We start from the raw sequence: 12,961 nt of genomic DNA on the forward strand, positions 1-12,961 counted from the left end.
AAAACCCACAATAATCCCTCTTTTTACTTCTCATCTTTGATTCACTTATTTTCTTGACTTCCTCACATCTCCCTTTTTTGTATCCCTGTTATAAATTAATTCAGCAAATTCATATCCAATTTATTAGTCTAGTTATCCATCCCATCTTATTTTTAACCTCGTTGCTAGAACCCCTGCCACTAACAACTCTTAACCACCAAGAAAGTAATGCACAGAATAGGTTTCTGTTGCTCATCTTTTAACAGCACTATAGACACTTGAAACCTCACCTAATATTCACCAGGCTAAGAGTTATGAACCAAATGAAACTCTGGACACAATAAATTCTGTGAAGCTTAAAGGTAAAGGTACCCCTGACCGTTAGGTCCAGTCGCGGACGACTCTGGGGTTGCAGTGCTCATCTTGCTCTATAGGCCGAGGGAGCCATTAAGACATAATTGAGAATGGCAGTCTTGTTCTGTATGCGCACATTAAGTGCCTGATGTTCCTGGAAAGGACAGTGGAGCTCTGAATTCTCTGAAAGTGTGCTAATAGATGCATGGCCCACTTCCACACTTAAAGTTCCTAGCTTCATTGTGGAATCTTACTTGCTCTTTAGAAGCTGTTTTTTCCAGGGGTCTCCTTCCTCAACTTTTGAACTGCCATCTAGATTTGACAGCGGAAATAACCTAGATTCTTAATTGGCATTGTGCTCTTCAAATGCATTGTCAAGCTGCATTCCCTTCGGCAGGAAAGAGGATATATTTCTCGGCTAAGCCAAGTTTGAGGCAATTCACGGCGAAGAAATCAAGCAGTTGTAACTCTGGGAATGGTTTTAGTGTGCTGCCTTGCTTTTCTCCAGCCTGCCAAAAAGAGGTGAAGGCAAAGCCTCTATTAATTGGAGTTGGTGCTTTTTAGCCAGGCTCACTTCCCGTTTTGGTTAAATGATATTCTGGATATCATTATATGAGCAGCCTCCATTGAACCCCGGAAGCCTTCTAATTACAAACGTGTCATGCTTTGCAATTACCGCTATGTCACCTTAGATACCTTGAGCAATTATTCTTAGCAGTGCTTAAACCTGTGCTGTGATTATTGCCACCTAAACAGCTTTGATAATCCTGAGCTAATCCTTTTGTGACTGCTTCTAGTGTGTTGTGCTGCCAAATCGGTCCTTCAGAGACCTGCCTTGGTTAGCTGCTTTATTTGTCACATTGGAAACAGGGTCTGCATCAGCATCTTGGCAGGTCTGGGCAACGACTACCACCAATGCTTTGCTGCTGCTGCTGCTGCTCAATGCCCTCCCTATCTTTCTCTTTGCAGCGACAGAGCCAGCTTATTATTCCCCCCAACACTGCATCCCAATTCCTTTTGCTCCCCACCCCCCTTACTTAAAGCAACGGGATTTGTCACTGCAATAGTGGTAACCGTGCTGGTGGCTTTTTCTGCCTCTTCCTCATAACCTGGACTCTGAGAAAAGGCCTTTCCTTCATAGCAAGGTGTTCTGGGATAGGTGACCACAATAATGTTTGCTTGGGGACAAGGAAGACTTTTTAACCTGGAACTTTTAAAGCACAGAATGCAGAGCCCAGGCAAGGCAGCAAGAGAGAAGGTTGATGGTCGCCCAGGCTCTGCACACGAGAGCCAGGCTTCCCTCACAAGCAGTGAGCACACATTGGAGCTGGAGACACTGTGTTTCACTATACTTTTTAGGCAGAAATCAAGTTAGATAAACTTGCTTAAGGGTCCTTGTCGAGTTGGCCTCCCCCAAGGTCAACAAATATCCTTGTTCTAACATTTAAAAGAGATCTGTTCTTTCTTTTTTCCATTATCTTAGCCCTTGTTTTGGTATGCTGTGGTCATAAAGGAAAATGTAATGTCTCGTAAGTGAAAGTATCAGGATGTCCTGGTCTGTTTCCTTGACAGCCTGAATATAGTGCTATCGGGAAGACCTGAGCCTCTTCCCTGGGGTCACCACCTACCGGTCAATCTTGCATAGCTATATTTGCACAAAAGCTACTTTGATACCTTTCACTTCCTCCTTGTTTGACTGGGGAAATGAGCCAGAAGTGTACAGAGGCAGTTCAAAATCCATCCTACTTCTCTTTTGATTCATGGATCCCTAAGGCTACTACTCTTGTGGATTTGCAAGAAGTAACAATCTCATCTCACAGCAGTTGGATCTTTGCAGCATGTGGAGAGCGGGGGAAGCACAGGAACATATTTTTTGACAAACCTGGAAGTTTAACTTGATTTTATGGCTAGACTAGGTAATGGAGTATTGATAACTGTGTAACACAGTTTCCAGCGGGGTAGCTATTTTTGTCTCTTGCAGCACTACCATAGCAGTCTTATGGCACCTTTAAAGTCTAGGGGTGAGATCAGAAGGCAGTAGATGCAGTTCTTCCTCCTCCCCCTGTAGCTTCCTCAACTGGCTCTGAGCATCTCTACAGAGCATGTTTGGGGGGCTGCAGGATGAAAAGGAAGGGGAAGTCCTCCATGCACAAGCAGAATTCCATAGTTTTAGACTGTATTGCCCTAGCTTTCGTTATGGCACAAGCTTTCTTACACACACATGGCTGGGGGTTTTGTAGTGGAATGCAGAAAATGACAGACTGTGTTAATTATGTTATTAATAGCCGCCATTCACAGAAAGCAGCGTTTAACAACAGGCATCTTGGCATTGGGTAAGCCAATTAACACATGCAGTGTGGTTTCAGTCCACAAGTGATCGGGTTGAACCTCTTGATGTGTTGAATTCAGTGGTTTCACATTGCAGTTTCCTTTTGAAGTTCCTTTGTTCAAGGCTGGTCTTAAAGTTTGTGACATTATAGCATCCAGGGAAATGTTCCACTGCTGGTTTTTTGTTTTTTTTGAATCCATTTCTGTTTAAAGATTCGTGCCCATTCATGCTTTTACATAATGTGGCCTGGTTGCCCTACATAGAATGCAGAGGGGCATTGTCGGCAGTTGACATATTTCATGTCATTTTTATTTTATTTATTAAATTTATATTCTGCCCTTCTTCCCGAATAAGCCCAGGGCAGTAAAAAGATCCCCAATTAAAAATCTAAAGCATTCTGAAACAAACACATATTTTTCCTGCCGTGTGTCAAGTTAGGGTGTACAATTACATTAAATACAGACACTTCAAAGGCAGCAGACCTTTTGTGCATGAAGCAAAACAGGACAGAATGGACCTATGATTGAATGCCGATGAAACTGAAACGAGAACCCATCTCTCCTCTGAATTAATAGGCTGATGAGCATTTGTGCACAAGTGGTCAAACTGCAGAAATGGTTGTCATGCTGACATTTAATTTGTTCCATGAGGTATGGACTTGGGCTCAGAAAGAGTGTAAGCAGCAGCTGGAGTAAAAGCATCTCCATCCCTGTTTGTTGAGACCAAGTGGTCACTTCATTTTTTGCATTTTTACTATAGTACTATACTCAAATATGGTTTACAACCCATAGAAATAGGCTGTACTGCCTTTAAAGTTTTTTTTATACTGTTGTGATGTTTTGTGAGAGGGTGATGTAAATACTTTCATAAGTTAAAATTATAAAATTGCGTTTTATTTATTTGTTTGTTTAATATCCCACCTTTCTTCCAAGGCAGGACTCAAAAGCAAGGCAGCTCACAGCATACATTAGTTTAAAATCAGGCACAACTAAAAACATGCAAGAAATATAAATATTTAAAAGCAGGTAAATAAGGAACCCTGCATAATAAAATACATAATACAAATGTTTCCGTCTTTTTTAACAATTCAGAATGGATCTAAAAACAAGCTAACAAAATTTTGCCATTCACTTATAAATAGTACAGTGGTGCCTCGCAAGACGAAATTAATTCGTTCCACGAGTTTTTTCGTCTTGCGATTTTTTTGTCTTGCGAAGCACGGACTTTGGAAAAGCTTCAAAAATACCAAAGTCTTCAAAAACCTCAAAAAAGGCTACCACACTGCGTGCTATGAGTTGCTCCTCAAAGTGAATGCACGGTTTTAAGAAAAAGGAAACAAACTTGCAAGACAAAGGAAACAAACTTGCAAGACGTTTCCGTCTTGCGAAGCAAGCCCATAGGGAAATCCGTCTTGCGAAGCAACTCAAAAAACGAAAAACTCTTTCGTTTTGCGAGTTTTTCGTCTTACGAGGCATTCGTCTTGCGAGGTACCACTGTATTTGCATACATTTTGTTGATTTTATCCTCTAACAAGAAAACAAAGCCACCTGCTATCAACTGCAAGAAACCCAAGACAACCTCAGCAAAAATATCATGCACAAATACCACGGAAGCCATGCAAAAAGTGCAACTGCTGAATCCTGCCCTATGGAACCTGTCTCTGCACAACAGCACCCAAACCACCAGACTAAGACATTTCTATTTACCCAGACATTTGGTAGTTAAGGTAGCCTCTAGGGTGGGGTAGAACCTGTCCTACTTATCGTGTTGTTGCATGAACATTTTAGGAGTTTTGTTATTGGACATTGTGTTTAAAATTTTCCAGCTTTTAACTGATTTTATCTATTTGCATTTTATCTTAAGTTGCTTTGAGCCTTTATTTTGTATAAAGCAACTGACAAATGCTGATAGTAGTAGTAATAATAATAATAGTAATAATAATAAAAAAACCAACACACGTCCAGTCGCTCAGCTGCTGCGCATCTTTATTGCTGCCCTTTTCCCATATGGTCAACAGTTTGCAAGTTAATCTCTAGTTTTGAATTGTGAATTGCTGCTGATAGTGGTTACATTTTTAAAAAAAAAAAATCATACCAATGGGTTGTATTAAATGGAGTAATTTTTAGTTACTCATTCTTCTGAATGTCGCAACATCCGGAGAAACAGGGAGGAATGGCTTTGAGAGTGAAATTGAGGTGCAAGTTGTGGGGTGCTTTTCTGTAAGGAGACTGAGGAACTAAAATAAGCCACAGTGACGTTTCTCAGGGCCCTGTTCCTGTTTCAGTGCATGAGGAAGAACCTGAAGAAGCAAAAACTTCTTCCATTGCCTATTAATTCCTGCTGATCAATTTTGCAGGCAGCTACCTCCTATAAGAGGAGCTGGTTCCCAAATCTGTGCAGATACAACCCTGCAGGTACACTTTGATATGAAGCCTTTTTAAACCACCCATTGCAGAGTACTTTATTCTCCCTTGAATGTCACTGGAATCAATGGAGTCTTGGGCAGAGCTATTAAATTTGCTTGGCACAGTCAACCTTATGAAATGCATTCTTCTGCTTGCATAATTCTTCCAATATTTCAGTTATCAAATCTGGAGTAAGGGGCTTTTGCTAGTGCAGGATTTCCCAAACTTGGGTTTCCAGCTGTTTTTGGACTACAACTCCCATCATCCCTAGCTAGCAGGATCGGTTGTCAGGGATGATGGGAACTGTAGTCCACAATCAGCTGGAGACCCAAGTTTGGGAAACCTTGCGCTAGTGGGACCCATTAGTTGAATCCTGCCCATGCTTTTGTTCTTGGTCTTGAGACATAAGTGGAAAACTAAGTAACATGGTGGCTAAGGGGAAGAACATTTGAGAGGGGTAAATATTTGCTTTTCCTGGAGAATGTTGGTAGCATTGTGAAAATACAAATTGACCTTGTTTTGTAGATATGGGAGGTAGATATGTCCTTTCAGCAGGTATGTTTGACACGTTAATTTAATCTGGTTTCTCCCCTTCCTTTCCTTCTTTAGGTGTCCCATGCAGTTGCTAAGCTTGTATTAGTTAGCTTCCACTGGCAAATCTCAGAAATTTTGGAAAGGTAAGCATGTCTTCAAGCTGTGGAGCATTACTACTGTGGTTTTCTTTTCACTGCCCTTGGAGTATCATATTTTCTTTTTCTTTGAGCCGTTTCCAGAGTTGCAATCCTATGAACACTTGGTATTGCACACTGGCGTTTAATTTTCAAGTAAGCAGATGTTGGCTACTTTGAAAATTAAAAAAGGGATAATGATCCATGGCTGATAAAGAATATGGTTCATTGGCCGGCCTTGGTTTGGACAAAAAACAAGGGGTACACGTGTAGGCTGAAGCAAAAAAAATCAAAAATGTGCACAAAAACGCTGATTTGAAAATTCAGTTTATGTGAATAGTTGTAGCTAGCATAAAACACCCGTTTCCAAATACACCCTTCATCAGTGTATATACATTTTGCTGTAAGGCCAGACACATAAAACTGTTAACATGTGTTCAATATACCGCCTATAAACATTTTAAAATCATAAGGCCCTGCTGATATAAATAATAAATTTCATTAATACAATAAAAGTTATATAAAAATACTCCAAAAGCTACTACAGCCATAATATAATCACTTAAGCTAATAAAGCACATAAATAATTGTTGCTTACGGGTTAAAGCCTCAGCGCCTAGGACTTGCCGATCGAAAGGTCGGCGGTTCGAATCCCTGCGGCGGGGTGCGCTCCCGCTGCTCGGTCCCAGCGCCTGCCAACCTAGCAGTTCGAAAGCACCTCCGGGTGCAAGTAGATAAATAGGGACCGCTTACCAGCGGGAAGGTAAACGGCGTTTCCGTGTGCGGCTCTGGCTCGCCAGAGCAGCGATGTCACGCTGGCCACGTGACCCGGAAGTGTCTCCGGACAGCGCTGGCCCCTGGCCTCTTAAGTGAGATGGGCGCACAACCCCAGAGTCTGTCAAGACTGGCCCGTACGGGCAGGGGTACCTTTACCTTTACCAATCTTAGGATCATACAAGCCTCACTGGTGGGGTGAGAGGTGGACTTCGCTGGTGCCCTGATCTTAATGCCAAATCCTATTGTATCTCAGTTATACTTCTACACAAATTTAATTGGTTGCAACTCTGTCTGCTTTTGCTCATTAGCATTTGATGCTGAATACACTACTATTCACATAAATTGAAATTTTCATATCACCCTTTTCGTGCATGGCCTTGGTTTGGGACAGGATTCCCCCCCCCCCCCCCCGGGGCAACCTGCCTTCCTTGGTGGCTGTGATGCCGAATAAAATTATGAATGTAGATGTTTCCTGCTGAAATCTGTAGCTCTTGTTTTCATCAGCTCTGCAGCTATGGTTCTGTGCTGATTTGAAGTTTTAACTCTTCCTTCAGGCACAAGTCTAATTCTGTCCAGTTGCTAGTGGAAGCACGAGTTCAGCCTGCCTCATCCAAACACGTGAGTAATGGACTGTTCCGGCATGCTTGATGCTAAAACTCCTTGTCTAGTTCCCCAGAGACTAGCTCTTGCCAACTTGCCTGCTCCCAGCTGGCTCATGCAGTGCTGCTCTTGTGGGTTCAGTAATAGAATTCTGGCGTAAAGCTATGATCCTGACCTTTTGGATCTGGTCGGATCTCTCAGATTTTGCCGCAGGAAGCAGTCAAATGCACTTCAGCTGCTGGTTGTAGCCAGGATCTGTAGGGTTTAATCTGCATAGTAAAGGATTAGTTCTCTGGTATCTTCAACAATTCTTGAAAGTTACCCTGAACTGTGATGTTTTAAGAGTATGGCTAACCAAGCTACCAGCTCTGGAAAGAGGTTGCTTTTTCACTTTCAAGCAGAAAGGTCTTGTGTATCCAGAAAGCTCTCTGTGATTAGGAAAAACCTGACCTAGTTGACTTGGAAAATGGATTAGAGAAGCTTCTGGTTCATAGATTTAACCTTTTTTACAAGTGCGGTTGGGACATTTGCACATCTTGGGGATCTCTGTGAGCAGAAAGGTAGCTCTCTTGTGCTCTAAACAGGATGTGCAAGTTGGAGGATTCTTTTGAGCTACATTCCAAACCATAAATGAGTTTGTTGGTAATGTACGTAATTGCCCCGAGATCAAAACCAGCCTCGCTGCCCCCCTACTGTCTCACAGAAAGCACCCAATACTGTGCTGAGCAGCTTGCTCAGCTCTTCGCTATCCGAAAGATCAGGCCTTGTATTGCTTCCCCCCTTTTACTTGAAATATATTTAGTTTTTTAACATGTCTTACCCTCTAGAGATGATGGGACCTGTGAACCTGCATAGGTTGCTGGACTACGCCCATCATCCCTGAACATTGTCTGTGCTGGCTGGAGTCGATGGGAGCTGGAGTCCAAAATCAGGGAGGGCCACAGGTTCCCCAACCCTGATGTAGAGCAATATATTTTTTTAGAACAGGGTGGTACATAGTTGTTGCAATAGCTGATCTATTGTCCACTTGCTACCCTGCAGTATTGATGTAATTAAGGTAACTGCTGGAAACTGCAAATCCAGAGACCTCTGAGAGGAACAGCTTCTTTTGCCATTGGCAGATAAGTGGGCCTAACTGGTACAAGTGTCTCCACGGATCACAATTAGATTCCATGTACTTAAGCTCACTTAACATACATTACTATCAATAAAAGTGTATCAATATGTAGAAGCCCATGTATATTATCCAATGCTGGAGACTTGTTAACATTGTTTGGTAGATCAACAAGATATAACTGGGCACAAAGTGTCTCAAACGTGAGCTGGAGATGTGTGGCTAATAAACATGCTTTTAATATAGGCCACATAACTTTAATGAATGAGTTGTCAAATGAATGAGTTGGTGGCTCTGCTGATATGCTTGTTTACAACTGTTTCTCCACTGTTTTTATCTGATCCAGTTATCACTGCTGCAGTATTCACTCTCTGATGATCAAGTCTGAGTTTGAGGATTAGCTAATAAAGGAATACCCCCTTCTAATCATTCTTGCTGCTGATTTATTCTGTAATATGTGCAACGTAAAGAAATGGCTCCCTCTTTGATCTGGCCACAGAGTGAAACCTAGTTTGTCCTCCTCCCTTTGTTTTATTCATCCTCCCATTTGACCAAGCCCTAGGGGGATAGCCGTTAAATCGATTCTGAAAAGAACAGTGAGAAGCAGTTGTCAGAAGCTCAGAGTGACATATGAACAGCATAAATTAAATGGGTGCAGTAATCTACGAGCCAGCAAAGTGTGAATGCATCTCAAGAAACGACAGTGTGTTGCATTTCGTTCCATTCTTGCTACCAGTTCCCACGTAGGATGAAACGAGAGAAACTGACGTCGCAACTCATCCAGACGGTTTGCTGCAAACTGCAGTTTGGGCCCTTGTCAGTAATTTTAGCTTTCTCTCCCTCCCTTTTCGAATCCCAGGCCATGGTACATTCCTCCCAGCACTGCGCGGTGTGTATGCAGTTTGTCCGAAAGGAAAACTTGTTGTCTCTGGCTTGTCAGCACCAGTTCTGCCGCAGCTGTTGGGAGCAGCACTGTACAGTTCTCGTCAAGGATGGAGTCGGAGTTGGTGAGTTCAGAGCAATGTGCCCCTTCTGTACCCCTTCACGTGTCTCTTCCCTCCTATCATCTTTCAACTTTAAAATCTTTTCATAATCTTACGTGAGCAGAGGTGGGGAGCCTGCAACCCTCCAACCCCCGATACATGGAGCGTGATCCAATGCCTTAAGTTGCATTTATGTTTTTCACCCCAGCAGTTGCAGAACTTGTTGTGGGACATCGGTAAGTCCCACGCAGCCTTTTCTGTAACTTTCTGGTCTCCACCTACAGATTCAGTCATGCAGTCAACTGTCTCAGTCTTCTCTGTTCTCTTGGTTCACTACTTCTGGTGACAGAGAGAGAGAGAGAGAGAGAGAATATAAACATAAGCCAGTGCGGTGTAGTGGTTAAGAGTGGTACTCTCGTAATCTGGTGAATCGGGTTCGCGGACAGCCTACCATAATTTCCAATGTTTCTCTGATGAAAATAGGGACGTCCTAAGGAAAAGAGGGACATTCCGGTATCAAATCAGCAACCGGGAGCCAGTGTGGTGTAGTGGTTAAGAGCGGTGACTTGTAATCTGGTGAACCGGGTTCGAGTCTCTGCTCCTCCACATGCAGCTGCTGGGTGACCTTGGGCTAGTCACACTTCTTTGAAGTCTCTCACCCTCACTCACCTCACAGAGTGTTTGTTGTGGGGGAGGAAGGGAAAGGAGAATGTTAGCTGCTTTGAGACTCCTTTGGCTAGTGATAAAGCGGGCTATCAAATCCAAACTGTTCTTCATCATCATCTTCTTCTTTGTCGCTGGTGACACAGTAATGAGGTCGTCACATGCAATAGCTCCTCTGGCTTTTTAAACAGGTGTCTCCTGCATGGCTCAGGACTGCCTGCTCCGGACTCCAGAAGATTTTGTGTTTCCATTGCTACCTAGCGAGGAGCTGAAAGACAAATACAGACGCTACCTCTTCAGGGATTACATTGAGGTATTGTTTGCTGTTTTACCATCAGGGTGTTCTGCGTGTTCTTCAGTGCCATGGAAATGCACATACAGTGGTACCTTGGGTTAAGAACTTAATTCGTTCTGGAGGTCCGTTCTTAACCTGAAACCGTTCTTAACCTGAAACCACCACTTTAGCTAAAGGGGCCTCCCACTGCTGCTGCACCGCCGCCGCACGATTTCTGTTCTCATCCTGAAGCAAAGTTCTTACCCCGAGGTACTATTTCTGGGTTAGCAGAGTCTGTAACCTGAAGCATCTGTAACCCAAGGTATCACTGTAATACATTTCTGTGAATTAGCATCATTTCATTAAAACTCATTGTCCTCATTGTCCAGATTCACTTAGTTACCAAATGCTCCAGTTTTACTCAATCACTATATAAAGTTAAATAAATATACAATAAGATATAAAGTTATCCAATCTTTTTTTTTTATCAAGGCTTCCTTATATTAAAAAAAAAAACCTTGGTTTTTTCCCTTTAAAAAAAAACAAACCACTGGTGTACATGGAAAAAGCAAATACAATGGATCTATACCCCCACAAGAGATTTAAATACCATTTCTTGATTATTTCTTCCACTTGATAAAGAGAAGAATTGCAGTTGTTTAAATCAGTTTAATTTCTTGAATGAATTTACAACTGACCTGAAGGGATGCTATACAAACAACTGTAGCAAGAAATAAGGGGATAATATCAGTTTCATAAAGCAGTTAGAAGAAAACAGTGTAAATATAATGTATGGATCAGACTAGCTGCCAGGGCACATTAAAAAGCTTTTTATCTTTCTTGGAAGTCTGGAGGAGAATTTCCCCTCCATTTTTTTCACAAGGATACCAAGGACCTATATTGGGTCTTCCATAGGTTAGATTTCCAATATGATATGATGGACCTTTTTACACGTGATAAATGAAAAGTAATGGTTCCTTCCCTCTCAGCTGGGCCAGTTTCTAACACAGGCTTGTGGTGGGTTTCTTTGCAGAGCCATTTCCAGCTGCAGCTCTGTCCCGGCGCAGACTGCCCTATGGTCATACAGGTACAGGAGCCCAAAGCTCGCAGAGTGCAGTGCAATCGATGCAATGAAGTTTTCTGGTAAGAAAATTAAACTTGAGTTGTGAGCAGAAGACAGCAAGGCATGAGTTTTCCTTAGTCAAGTGACCTGAATAGTCCAGAGAGGGAGACTTGAAAAAAGCTGCTTAGGCCATCCAATGCAAAGTATATGAAAATAAAACTTGGTGAGATCAAATTACCCATGCCAAATTGCTTCTCCAGTCGAGCTTTGGAAGTGTCCCTCATGGCTGAAGAAGCTTGCAGACACAGCTATACACAGCTCCCTCTAAGGCAGAATTGTCAATGGCTGGCCAAATTGATGTATTAGGGTTACGGGAAACTGCCTTACACCAAGTTGGACCAGTGGTCCTTCTAACTCTGTTATTGTTGACACTGACCGGCAGCGGCTCTCCAGAATGGAGTCCTCCTCAGCCCTCCCTGGAGATCCGTGGATCAAACCTGGATCCTTTTTCGTGCCAAGTATGTGCTCTGCCACTGAGCTACAGACAATCCCCATTAAAGTTGTGAGCGTTGAATGAACACCCAAAGGAGATGCTACAACAGGGGTTACGGACCTTTTCTCAGCTCGAGGGCCACATTCCCTCATGGTAAACCTCCTGGGCAGGGCCAGGAGCAAACGTGGGTGTGTCTCCTGTCTTTTGTACCCCGTCGACTACATTCCAGCCCCCAAAAGTCCACACATCTTGTCAGCCTCCATCCAGACAAGTGGGAGGCATTATTGCAGCTCAGTAACACATTGTAAGCAGGCAAAAGCACTCAGAGAAGCCATGGAGCTGGGCTGCTGAAGGGTGTAACCTGGGAAAGTCTTGAGGACCAGGTAGGGCTGTGTTTGGTTCTCCAGGTCTGAGGTTCCCCTTCCATCTGCTACAGTAGAAATAATTTGCCAGGAGTGCATGATGGCTATTCACAATCAAGCCCCCCTGATTGGATGGCACAGTCTTCAAATAACCTATCCTGAGTGAACTGTCACCAGAGGGATGGAATAAGAGTAGGGAGAAGAAGTGCTTATAAGGACTCTGAGGAAGACAGCAGTACTTTACTACAATACAGTCGTACCTTGGATCCCGAATGCCTTGTTGCTTGGACGTTTTGGCTCCCAAGCGCCGCAAACCCGGAAGTGAGTGTTCCGGTTTGAGAACGTTATTTGGAACCCGAATGTCCGACGGGTTTTCCATGGCTTCTGATTGGCTGCAGGAGCTTCCTGCAGCCAATCAGAAGCAGCGCTTTGGTTTCCAAACGTTTTGGAAGTCGAACGGATGTCCGGAACAGATTCCGTTGGACTTCCAAGGTACGATTGTACATAGTGACAAATAGGTAAGGCTGTGAATACACTGCAGAAAAAAACCAGAACACTGCCATCAGAGGATGGAGTAGGGGTGAAATGACTTCTGCTAGTGCAACAGGGCTTCCCTCCCCCTCCCAAAAAAATTCATTGATGGGGGCGGCAGGTGAACCCCTTGAACAGTGCGCAGAGTGAAGCGAGGTGGAATTGTTCCATCTGGCAAGCTGAAATGCTTGCACTGACTATGTGATTGCCATAGCGCTGCAATGAATTCCTCCCACTGTTTTTTCTACTTGGTCAGGGTGGAGTGTGTGCGTGGAGTGAAGAGGGTCATTGTAGCCCTGTTGTCTGGCTCCTGGAAATTTCACTCAGCCCTTCCCCAGAGCTTACATGATACTGCTCACATAACCT

General features: G+C 43.3%; 1 protein-coding gene across 2 annotated transcripts in view; it reads left to right on the forward strand.

Moving 5' to 3' along the window:
* ARIH2 (ariadne RBR E3 ubiquitin protein ligase 2) overlaps positions 1-12,961 on the forward strand; it is a 38,177-nt gene that overhangs the window by 13,137 nt on the left and 12,079 nt on the right. For both annotated transcript variants that reach the window (XM_079963569.1, XM_079963570.1), the window contains exons 3-7: positions 5,677-5,744; positions 7,067-7,130; positions 9,086-9,233; positions 10,064-10,185; positions 11,180-11,289. In XM_079963569.1, coding sequence (XP_079819695.1) covers positions 5,677-5,744; positions 7,067-7,130; positions 9,086-9,233; positions 10,064-10,185; positions 11,180-11,289 — 512 coding nt within the window. The remainder of the gene's footprint in view (positions 1-5,676; positions 5,745-7,066; positions 7,131-9,085; positions 9,234-10,063; positions 10,186-11,179; positions 11,290-12,961) is intronic.

This window comes from Podarcis cretensis (genome assembly GCF_951804945.1).
Source record: "Podarcis cretensis genome assembly, chromosome: 2".
Taxonomy (NCBI): Eukaryota; Metazoa; Chordata; class Lepidosauria; order Squamata; family Lacertidae; genus Podarcis; species Podarcis cretensis.